The 12317-nt window shown below is 42.7% G+C and overlaps 1 protein-coding gene across 7 annotated transcripts in view; it reads right to left on the bottom strand.

Annotated features, from left to right (window-relative positions):
• Positions 1-12317, bottom strand: part of Gak (cyclin G associated kinase) — a 74221-nt gene that overhangs the window by 60207 nt on the left and 1697 nt on the right. For 6 of the 7 annotated variants that reach the window (NM_031030.2, XM_063273665.1, XM_006250583.5 and 3 more), the window contains 4 exon segments: positions 380-522; positions 6472-6586; positions 7372-7431; positions 8246-8307. In NM_031030.2, coding sequence (NP_112292.1) covers positions 380-522; positions 6472-6586; positions 7372-7431; positions 8246-8307 — 380 coding nt within the window. 7 annotated transcript variants of the gene reach the window in all.

Below are 12317 nucleotides of genomic sequence, written 5' to 3'. Positions count from 1 at the left end.
CAACTTCATTAATAACAGGAAAAAGTAAAATAAATTCATATGACTCTACTCTTCAGCCAGACTATATAAGTTGTATACAGCAATTCCAGACAGGCAGGTGCTGCCCTCAGCTAGGCTGTGGTACACCAACACCACTTGTAGTTGGAGATGCACAACAGAAGCCTTTCCACCTAAATGATTCCCCACCGAGGTCAGCACTGTACCTGGATGCCTCTAACTCTGTAAGAAAGGCAACTGAGAAGCTTGCACACCAGGATAATAGGATCAGAAAGCACTGGGCTCTGATCAAGCACGAGGGGCACAAAAACAAGTAGGGAGTTATCCTAAGGCAGGAGAACAGAGTGTGAAGACACAGTCAGTAATGCAACCCAGCTGGTACCTTGAGATCCCTGTGGATGATGGGTGGTTTCTGCCTGTGCATGTGCTGCACTGCTCTGCATGTCTGGTAGAAGATCTTCAGAATGCTGTCGCAGGATAGAGGGCCTTTACATTCAACTCTCCTGAGAAACTCCACCAGCTGTCCTAAAGGAGACAAGTGAATTTAGTCACCCTAGGGCTTAGAATGCTGTATCCTACTTGTTAATAGGTTTGATCCACCTCTGTATAGCAGCCCAGGCAGGCAGGAGTGGCATTCTAAGGCCTTGGCTGGGCTGCATACCCAATCAGTACCACTCTAGCCATTCCTTCAACTTCTGTAGGAAGACAAATAAAAGAGTGAGTGTGAGGACCATCCTTGCTCTGGGGAGGGTAGGGGCAGAAAAAGCATAGAACATCTCTGGGACAAACAAGCAGCAAAAGCAATCATATGAAAAAGCCCTGAAGGCAGGAGCAAAGTTCTAACAGTTGAGCAGAGGCAGTGACCAAGGTCTCTGAAATAATGATCACAAAGCAGAAGCTCTAGGCTCATGTTCACAGCACAGCACAGGCAGAGCAGAAACCCTGACTCTGAATGTAGATTCCTCACCACAGTTCCTCAGCTCAGAATTGCATCATTCCCTGTTGGTAACTCCATTCTGGTTCCCAACTCTGGCAAGATTAGACTACTTCTTGCTCCTACCATACTTGATTCACTGAGTCTATATATATAAACTTAAAGGAACAGGGGTCTTCCAAAGAACCCAGGCCTCTGGTGAAACAGAAGCAGGCTCTAAGAGGCAGGAGAAGTTATGTCCACCAGCTCTATGCCAGACTGATCATAGTGTTAATTTTAACTGTCTCACTCAATAGTTCATTCTTGGTAAGCATTAAGAGATTTTTATTGTTTTGAGACAGGCTTTCAAAACTTGCCACCCTGCTTTAACTTCCTGAGTGTTAGGATTATATACGTACCAACCATAACGAGTCACAGGACAATTTTACAATTTACTTATTTGGGGGCTAGAGAGAAGGCTCAGCAGTTAAGAGCACCTATTGATCTTGCAGAAGACTTGGGTTTGGTTCCTAGTACCCACATGGTGGCTCACAACGACTCATAACTCCAATTCTAGATCTGACTTCTAACTTTCATGGGCACTAGGCACACATGTGGTACACATACATACAGAGAGGTGAAACCCTAATACACATAAATTTTTCAATAAATTTTTATTTCCTCTTAATTTTTACTGAGGGTGTGTGTGACAATGCACGCATGGAAGTTAGAGGACAATTTTAAAAACTGTCCTCTTTTTTTACCATGTGAATCTCAAGAATTGAATTCAGACTGTCAAGTGCAGCAGCAGATGCCTTTACCCCTGAGCCATCTCAGTGGCCCTAACAGTGAACGTCAACATGTTATTTTTAAATTGTGTGTGTGTGTGTGTGTGTGTGTGTGTGTGTGTATGTGCATTTGTGCATGTGAGTAATGGCATACTGAAGCCAAAAGAAGGCGCTGGATCCCTTAGAGCTAGAATTACGGGTAGTTAAGTTGCTTGACACGAATGCTGGGAATCAAACTGGGATCCTCTGCAATAGCAGCAAACACTCCTAACTGTGGAGCCATCCAACCAATATCTTCGAATTTTTTTTTTTTTTTTTTTGTTCTTTTTTTTCGGAGCTGGGGACCGAACCCAGGGCCTTGCGCTTCCTAGGTAAGCGCTCTACCACTGAGCTAAATCCCCAGCCCCGAATTTTTTTTAAAGCCTCGAATTTGGGTAAGTAGCTAAGGATGACCTTGAACTTCTGATTCTTCTGTCTCTTCCATAGTGGGATCACAGGTGTACACACCTGGTTTTTGTAGTGCTGAAAATACTAATCATGCATGCTACGAACTTCAGTTTGAGAGTATCTTAAAAAAACAATCCATGTGACAGAGGGGGGACTGCTTTAAAAAAAAAACCCTCTTATTTTATACAGAAAAAGTAGCCTATTCTGACAAAGAACAGATTGAGGGCTCCCAATGAAGGTAACAGTAAAGACCAACTTAAAGGATCCGTGGCCCAACCTAGGACTTCAAAACTGCCTTTGGTAAATTCTGCACCTGCTACCACGAGGAGGAGGGATTCCCCAATTTATCAGAGGTCCAGCAACTCTGCCCCAAATCCAGGCAAGCTCTGTCCAGCCTTTAAGCCAGAAGTGTTCATTGTTAAGCAAACTGTTACTTATCTGTATCCTCCCAAAACTGGGACCTGGGAGATACCCTCCGAAGCATGGGTTTGCCAGCTGTGCTGGTTAGTTTTTAGTCAGTCTATTACAATAAACTGTCTCCATCAGCTTGGCCTGTAGGCATGTCTGTGGGAGCATTTTTCAAATTAGTGACTGATATGGGAGGATCCAGTCCATTGTGGGTGGTGTCACCCAGGGGGCAGATGATTCTGGGCTAACGAAGCCAATAAGCAACATTCCTCAGTGTCTTCTAGTCCTGCCTCCAGGTTCTTGCCTTGAGTTACTATGCTGGCTTCCTCCAGTGAAGGAATGTGTCCTTTCCTGTTCAGTTGCTTTCCCTCATGGTGTTTTATCATATCAACAGAGACCTACTAAGACAGGATAATGATTTTTGATTTCCAAAAAGGAACTGCAGGAATTGGCTCAGTGGGTTAACTGTTTGCTACATAAGCATGGAGACCAGATTTGGATCCTTAGAACCCCTAGGAAAAAATGGGTGTATACAGCGGCCTGCAAAGAAATTCCTGGTATACAGCGGGTAGAAATGAAATCCCTAGAGCAAACTGAGTCCTGGGTTCAATGAGAGACTTTAAAACCTCAATATGTAGGTTAGAAGAGTGACTGAGGAGATCCTGCATGTCAACTTCAAGCATACATACCCAAACACACATATAAACATGTATACCATATAAGAGAAAATGTAGCAGGTTGGACCTTTCTGCCTCCCACATTACCCTGTTTAAAGACAGCAACTGAATCCACTCCTTTTACACCTCCACCACCTCAGAAAACAGCAAAGACAATGAACTGAGCTTCTCACAGATATTGTCCAAATCTTCCAAACCAGGATTTTCAAATACCAAGACTTGCATCATGCAAAAGCTTTCTGACCTCATAAATGACAAAAGGGGGGTCATAAATAGTAGCTTAATCACCACTGCGTAAGTTCTACTGCCGCTGCAGCCTCAGGGACTTCCTGGTTATCAGGTGGACTGCTGCAGTACTGCAAGGTTGCTGTGTACGGTTTGGTACTGCCCATAGCAGGCATCTGCGGAGTCTTACAGGGATAAGGGGACAATGCCAGCATGAATACATGTTTGGTACAGTTAAGGTTAAAGAAAACTACAGAGTTAAACCTTCCTTTTGTAGGATCTATTTAATTCTATTGCTTGGGGGTTTTTTTGTTTGTTTTGTTGGGTTTTTTTTTTTGCCTTTTTCCCTTAATACTTTACCTCTCCATCTACCCTTACTCTAAAATTCCTGGCCTCTTTCTTATTATTACGTGACTGTGTGCGCGCCGTGTGCGTATACATGTGTGTGAACACTCATATAAATACAACCTGTTGAATCTATTTAGTTTTGTTTGCTTACATATGATTTCAGAGTGAATCAAAGGAATGGGAAGACAGATGGCTGTGAGATTGTGTCCTGTAGAAATGACTCAGATCCACACCTATGATACTGAAACAATATGGCTGACTAAACAATATCCAAACAGTAAAAACACTAATAGACATGCTAAGGCGGAAGGGGAATATTTCAAGGGGCCTCAACACCAAATGAAGGACTACAGACTGAAGACGGCTGAGAGAGAAAGGGAGCATTGGTCTTCCTCAGGATGACCCCTTAATTGGTTATTCAGTAGCAGTCGCCAATCCGACTTTGACTTTTTCAATGCGCACATGCTCTTTTATAACTGAATACAGCAGGACAACAGGAATCCATGAAGACAAAACGTAGCAGATGGACAAATCAGCCTCTCATACTACCTAGCACAGGGCCAGCGTTTTCCCATCCCAAGAATTCTAAGCTGGAGGCCATGCCACTAGAGCTGGCGCCTTCCTAGCTTGTAAAGAAGTGGTCCAGAGTTGCCCAGAAAACAGACTCAAAGTGACTACAACTTAAGAAACCATGAAGGATTTTGTTGGTGGCTGGAACGAGATATTAGGAAGACATCCTGGTTAATCATACACTATATACTACATCCAAACTAAGAATTAGGTATACAATTTGAGTCTGCAACTGTAACAGAAAAGGTTCCTACTCTCAGACAATACATATGAACAATAAATTTTGGCCTTGAGTAGGGAGGAGTGACAGCTCTCATGCCAAGACAGAAAGACTGATTCAAGCTCCAGGCCAACCTTGGCCAGAATGAGCCGGCCTTAAAAAAATAAAGCAAAATAATATGCACACATCCACGTTTCCTGGTCTTGATGTTTGCAGCCTGTCTTAAACAGAAAGAAAAGCAAGACCAAGGAGAAAGAAAGCAACTACAAGAAAAATGTTACAAATTAGCAAATCTAATATATCCATTCACTGACCTTTTATGTTTTCATTAAATTTAAAACTTTAGAGTTAAAAAGTTGAGCAAACAAATTATCTGGATACATGTCAATTGAGATATAGTTAATTCACTTCTCTCCCCGGCAGTCCTCAGTTCCCACAGCTCCTGCCCTCTATGCACAGTGGGATGATTTTGCCAACAGGTGGACCAAGGTACTGGGTTAGTTTGACAGGGGCTGGGTGTGGACCTGAAGATACATGAGGACACAAGTGGAGAGGACTGGAGGCCTGAAGGGGAATGTCCTGCTCCAGTAGGAACTATCATCCCAGAGCTTCCAGCCATGTAGAAATGAGTCTGCACTGAACATTCAGCCTCTTGCTTCTGACAACTAAGAGCCCGCATGTGACCTACACAGATCCCACCCTCCTCTACTTGGCGGAGAGATCCTATTGGCTCATTTGTGGCTTCTACACACTTCCTCTACACCTTTCCCTATTGGCTAGATATTTCATTTCTATTCCTTTCCCCAATCTATTCACTCATTATCCCCAGCTTTCTCCTCTGTTCTCAGCTGATACTGGTCTGTCTGCACTCCAGCCACCACGATATAGTTTTTCATGATCACTGGCATATAGGCAAGTGGCTCTAACATGGTTGGGATTACAAGGAATCCCTGTCTCAGTCTTCCTGCTGCTCCTTGATCTCTCTTGGCCTCTTCGCTCCCAACACTCATTGCTCAGCTCAGGTGGACACAGAAGCAGCCACTTATACCACAGTCTCCCCTCAGCATATGCATCACACATTTGAGACCACACTAAGAATGACATGGCATTCCGGCAGACAGCAGCAGAGCTCTGTGCTACTTTTGCATAGTCAATTCCACTTCACAAAGTATGGGGTTCAACTCCCCATTGCTAGAATTACAGGAATGCAATACCATACCCAGTAAGGAAAAACTTGCCTCAAGCATTACCTATACTCATCCCTGAAGCCACTGTCCCTGGAGATCTACCCAAGGCATGTCCTACCTACAGGCCTGCCAATGGATCAGAAAGTCTTCCTGATACTTTCTTAGGTTTGTACTTGATAAAGCCTCATGCCCACTATGTGATCCTCCTGTCCTGTGCAAACACTATTTGCACTCCCTAAGGACATGACAGTTACGTGCCAATGTATATCTTTTCCAGCTTACGTATGAGGGCACTTGAGGTTCCACTGCATGCCTGCTCATCTTGTTTCAGGAGAAAAACATAATTCGACCCTGCTCTTTAGAATCTGCAGCCTAAGGCCAGGCATGGTAGCACACACCTTTAATTCTAGCAGGGAGAGAAGTATGCAGGTATCTGTGATTTCAACACTGGTCTACACACCAAGTTCCAGGCCAACCAGACCTACACAGTAAGACTGTCTCAAAACACACACAAACAAGAAAAAACCTATAATCCATGAAGGACACACAATGCATATTCCAAACATCACAATGATCAATGGATAGCTGGCTGGTTCTTTCAGTTCAGATCAATGCATTTTCAGAACATCTTGGGAGTATTTAACAACTGTTGAAACATGTCAGAAAGCACTTAAACATCAAGGCACTTTACCTTTACAGAGCTCCGTAAGCAGGAGGAACTCAGCCTGCCCAGTGTCCGATTCCTCTTTTCCTATGGATGCTGCAGAGCAGAACTGGACAATATTGGGGTGGCCAGAAAGTTTTTTCTGTATGTCTTGTTAAAGAAGAATGTGAATAATTATGTCCATAATTCTGTGCACTTAAAAAAATAAACATTCATAAATGTTAAGAAACAAAAGTCATGATACCCAAATTGCCTTAGCCTTAGCATGTATGGGCATCTGGACAGAATGGTGAGGGAGGGGCAAATGGGACAGTGAGAAGGTGAAGACAGTGGGAGGAAGCTAGTGGAAATGCTAATATGAGTGGGTCAAAGAGACAGACAGAAGCCCTTTGGGCCCCACAACAGGAAGGTGGTGAAGAGTGTGCATTCAAAGCCCAAGCAGCCATTATTAGGCTATCAGATAGCACAGAGTAGAGTCTAAAAGGGAAAGGAAGCAGCTCTGTCTGCAGTAGAGACTATGCCTTACAGGCATACATTCTGTGTAGAAGAGAATAGGCAGAAAGGTTGTTATGTGCCATTTGTAAAGGGTGAGAAGTGTCTTGGGGCCACACTGAGGCCCACTGATATGGAAGTATCCATATAGTCCTTGCCTAGGTCATCACAGGACAAAGTGGGACTCTCTGTGTGATACCTGACCTGTTTGTTCAGCATGGAGACCTCGAAGGCTGAAACAGCAGCCCCAGCGACCCATTTCATAACACCAGGAGATTTCTACTTCAACGACAGAAAAATCCTTTGCATGAGAATGTCTATAGGAAGTCTGGTAAAGGCAAAAGGCTGACTTTGATTTATCATAGGAGCCTCCTGGTAACTGTGTCAAGCCTGACACAGTCATGGCAGCAACTCTCAGTCTCAGGAAAAGGATACCAAGAAACATACTTCCTGAATGATGGCTCTGTTCTTTTCCTCTTCATTGGATAGTAATCTCTGTCGGGGAACAGCACACAAGATTGAAGTCTTTTTACCTTCTGCTTAACAGATAAAACACCCCAGGGAATGTAAGCACTGTGTCTAGAGGACGCCAAGTCTCAGGGAGCATAGCACACCATTTACCTGCATTTGAACATCTGATCTCACAGAAGCTTAGAAACCTTGAATGATCTTTATACTCCAAAGACTCAAGAAAAAGTAAAAACAGGCCAGAGTAAAGCAAAACAAACAAGGAGACGCATTATACACCTAGCAAACACATGCATACAATGTGGACTACCAAAACAAGCCCTGGTCTAAGGGTCCACTGCCTGTACCCCACTCTTGACAAGAAGGAAGCCCCTGCTTGCCCATCAAGGCAGAGCTGGACCTACTGCCATGTTTCAGGATAAAAGTCAAAGCTACCTAACTGGGAATCAAGTTCTAGGGACCCCTTCCTACCACATTACTTTAATCCTTTTAACAGATGCCATGAATGTAAATTTGGTAGGTGGTTTCTGTACTGTTCAAATTCCTGTTCCCTTATTTTGACATGTGGAGTAATATGGAGAAATCAAAGGGTTTCTCCCACTCCTCCCTCCAAAGCCGACCATATTCCCAGGTAAAATAGAAAGCTCCTAAAAGAGCACTCAACCCAAGTTAGAGTTGTGAGCATAAGGGTTAAGCCCTTGAGAACATGGAGGAGACAAGAATTAACAGACTGAAACAGACTGATATGCATAGAATAACAGAGATGCATCCTTGAAAATAACTCAAGATACCTTTACAATGAACTAAAATCCCCACACAATGATTTGTCATTAATTAGTACCTTTAATGCATACTCTCTGCCACTTCCCAGATCTTGAGCTTCATAAACAAATGCAAACCCTCCTGAAAAAAAAGAATTGTTGGTCAGTGCTATGACTTAAACTTAGATATTCCTTTACTAGGTAAATTACAAACCAAAGTCAGCCATACATAGCAACTGCTTCCTACAAAAAACTGCAGCCCAATTTTTATGTCACAGTATTTTATACCTTCTGCTCAGAGATAGGAAGGGAAAGTATAATTTGTACCAACATAGAAACAAGGAACCTGGAAAATAAAAAGCAGGTATCCTGAAAACAAGAAACACTGACAAATTCTATCTGGGTTGTCAAACACCAGGGAAGGATAATGCAAACAGAAAAGAGTATCAACACCAGGAGGGAAAAAGGAAATTATGCTGCCCTGACACCCTAAGAGAAAAAAACCGACTAATAACACTAATGAAGAGGGATCAAAGAACTGATGTTTTGCTTTTTATAAACAAGATTGTGGGACTGGAGGACTGTGGTTAAGAGGCTGCACTTCGAGGTCCTGAGTTTAACTCCCAACAATCACATGATGGCTTAAACCATCTACAACGTGGCCTGGTGCCCTCTTCTGGCATGCAGGTGTATGTGTAGCTAGAGCACTCATACATTAAATAAAGAAGTAAACTTTAAAAAACAAAAACAAGGGGCTGGGGATTTAGCTCAGTGGTAGAGCGCTTACCTAGGAAGCACAAGGCCCTGGGTTCGGTCCCCAGCTCCAAAAAAAAAAAAAAAAAAAAAAAAAAAAAACAAAAAAAAAACAAAAAACAAAACAAAACAAAACCCCCCCCCCCAAAAAAACAAAAACAACCCAAGATACAATCCACAGACCACATGAAGCTCAAGAAGAAGGACGATCAAAGTACAAATGCCTCAGTCCTTCTTAAAAGGGGGAATAACAATATTCACAGGAGGAGATAAGGAGACAAAGTTTGGAACAGAGATCGAAGGAACGGCCATTCAGAGCCTGCCCCAACTGGGGATCTAGCCCATAAATATACAGCCACCAAACCTAGACATTACTGATGAAGCCAAGAAGTTCATGCTGACAGGAGCCTGATATAGATGTCTCCTGAGAGGCTCTGCCAGAGCATGCCAAATACAGAGGCAAATGCTCACAGCCAACCATTGAACTGAAAATGGGGTCCCCATTGGAGGAGTTAGAGAAAGGACTGAAGGAGCTGAAGGGGCTTACAACCCCTTAAGAACAACAATATCGGGGTTGGGGATTTAGCTCAGTGGTAGAGCGCTTGCCTAGGAAGCGCAAGGCCCTGGGTTCGGTCCCCAGTTCCGAAAAAAAGAATCAAAAAAAAAAAAAAAAAAAAAAACAAAAACAAAAAAACAAAAAAACAACAATACCAACCAACCAGAGCTCCCAGGAACTAAACTACCATCTACACATGGACAGACCCATGACTCCAGCTGCATATGTAGCAGAGGATGGCCTTGTTGGGCACCAATGGGAGAAGCCCTTGGTCTTCCCAAGGCTGAACCCCCCAGTGTAGGGGAATGTCAGGGTGGGAAGGGGAGGTGGTTGGGGAGGGGGAACACCCTCATAGAAAAAGGGGGAGGGAGGATGGGACAGGGGATTATGGACGGGAAATCAGGAAAGGGAATAATATTTGAAATGTAAGTCAAAAATATCCAATAAAAAAACAAAAACAAAACCAAGGTTGCTATGCCTTTACATTCTTTTTTTTTCTTTTTCTGTTTTTTTTTTTTTACTCCCCACCCCCAATTTACATTCTTTACCTCAGCCTTCCCGGTGTCTCCTTTAAATACACAGTCCTATCATAAAATTTAAAACTGCCAGTAAACCAAGACTAGGAAGAAACTTCCTCAACCTTATAGAGAGTGTCCCTAAAGGACCAACAGCAACAGTATTAGTGGTAAAATGATATCAGGAAGAAGGCCAAGGCGCATCACTGATACTCAGTATTGTACAAGATCCTTTTGCTGATGCAATTAGACAAAAGAAAATCAAAGGCATCCAAATCACAAAACACGTAAGGGTGTTTTTATTGCAGATTAACACCATCTTTCAAAATGCAACACATTTGGTGAAATCTCAAAAAAAAAATAGAGGGAAAAAGAGAGGAAGGAAGGGAGAAAGAAAATAGAGGGAAAGGGAAGAGGAGAAAATAGAAGAATAAAGGCAGATTGGCAGTAGATAAGGGAGCTTGCCACTAAGTCTGACAATCTGGGTTCAATTCCCAGAATCAGCATTGTGGAAAGAGAGAAGTGACAGCTGCAAGTCATTCTCTGACTACGTGCTGGCCATAACATGCCCCTCACCAACACATGAAGAAAAGAGAGGAACAAACTATAATTTTGGAAGGCTATAGGACACAACATCAAGATCAAAAATCAGAGGCTGGGGAGATGGATTAGCAGTTTAAAGCTCTCCTGCTCTTACAGAGGACCAGGTTCCAGGTTCAGTTCCAAGCAACCATATGGTTGGTCCTAATCCTCCTAAATTTCAATTTCTGGGGATCACATATCCTCTTTTGACCTCCACTGATATCATGAATGCACATAGTGTATACATATGAGCACAGTCATAAACATAATTAAAAAAATTAGTGAAGACAGGACAAATCCCAACATGAATAAAAAGCTATCTGGTTTTTTATTCTGGTTCTGCCTAACAACTTTTTTCTCTCTCCAGAATCAAATTAATAATAACTACAAAAACTGTATGACAACCAAGTTTGGTTTATCATAAATACCTGTGACAAAACCTGATATAAACTGAGAGAAGCAATTTGCGTACAGTGAGAATATTTATTCATTTATAGAGCAATTTATTTGACTATAGAAACTTTTCTCAGCCCCTCTGGGACCATCCCATGATGTAAGGTCATGACCTGAGTCCTCTTTTAGAACCTGAAAAGTTCTGATGTTGTTAAGAGCCTCCCTCACGTTCTTGTAAGACAGCTTAAATCCCAATGGACCATGGTCTATGGCTGCTGTTCAGGAAAATCATTTAAGTAATCTATGCAAAATACTACAGATTTCTTACTGTCTCGATTCGGAAAAACAAACAAACAAACAAACAAACACACTTAAAATACCTAAGTCTAAAAGGAGGAAATCTATGGCTTAAAATTGCACTGATTATTTTTATTCCCAGTTGGGCCAGAGAGCAGAGGGAACAAGCTGCTAGAGACAGTGGCTGCCCACACTTCCTGGTTTTTCATCCTGGGTTCAATGTGGTCTGAGTAAGCTTCCTGCTTTACACAATCTCCCTCTCCTGGTGACTGGAACCATGTCCTACTAGAGATGCCCTCTTGGCCAGGTGGGTACAGCGTACAGCTATCTTCTTCTGGCCCCCTTTTATAGAAGCAGGCCTTCCATATAACCTGGAATTCACACTGTTTACTGTACTGCCACACCCAAGCTACCTCTTCCTTCTACTATCTGAATATGTGTCTTACTTTACATCCTATAAGAAAGGAAACCCAGTCTTTCTCTTCTCTTCTCTTCTCTTCCCTTCTGGTTCTCAGATTGAACCCAGGGCCTCATAAATGTTAAGCAAGTGCTATACCACTGAACTATAATACAGACAGACAGACAGACAGACAGACAGACACACACACACACACACACACACACCCCTAGCCCTTTTCACTTTTTGAGACAGCATCTTATTAACTTGCCCAGATTGGCTTTTAATTCTACCTGTAGTCCAGGCAGACCCTGAAGTTAGAATTTTCCGGCCTCAAACTCCCGGGACGCTAGGATTACAGGCCTGCACCATCAGTTCATCGTTGAATTTCTCAAAAAACTAAGGCAACTGCCTGGTATCTTCAGAATGAACAAACTGATTGGCATCATCTTTGTCATCTCAATAGATGAAATGTGTGTCACATATCAGACTGTTAGTGGAGGTCCTAAACCCATCTCTGAAGGGAAAAGCACTAGACGTCTTCTCAACAAAATCACATCCAAATCTATGTAAATCACAGTGGAGAACACTGTGAAAACCTCTGCTCTTCCATAGTAAAGAGTGTTAAACAAGTTCCCTGCTCCCAGTAAGCATAAAAT

The sequence above is a fragment of the Rattus norvegicus genome, chromosome 14, assembly GCF_036323735.1.
Source record: "Rattus norvegicus strain BN/NHsdMcwi chromosome 14, GRCr8, whole genome shotgun sequence".
In the NCBI taxonomy this organism is placed as follows: Eukaryota; Metazoa; Chordata; class Mammalia; order Rodentia; family Muridae; genus Rattus; species Rattus norvegicus.
Note: the sequence above shows the minus strand (reverse complement) of the source record. Positions and strands in the feature narration are given on the sequence as shown.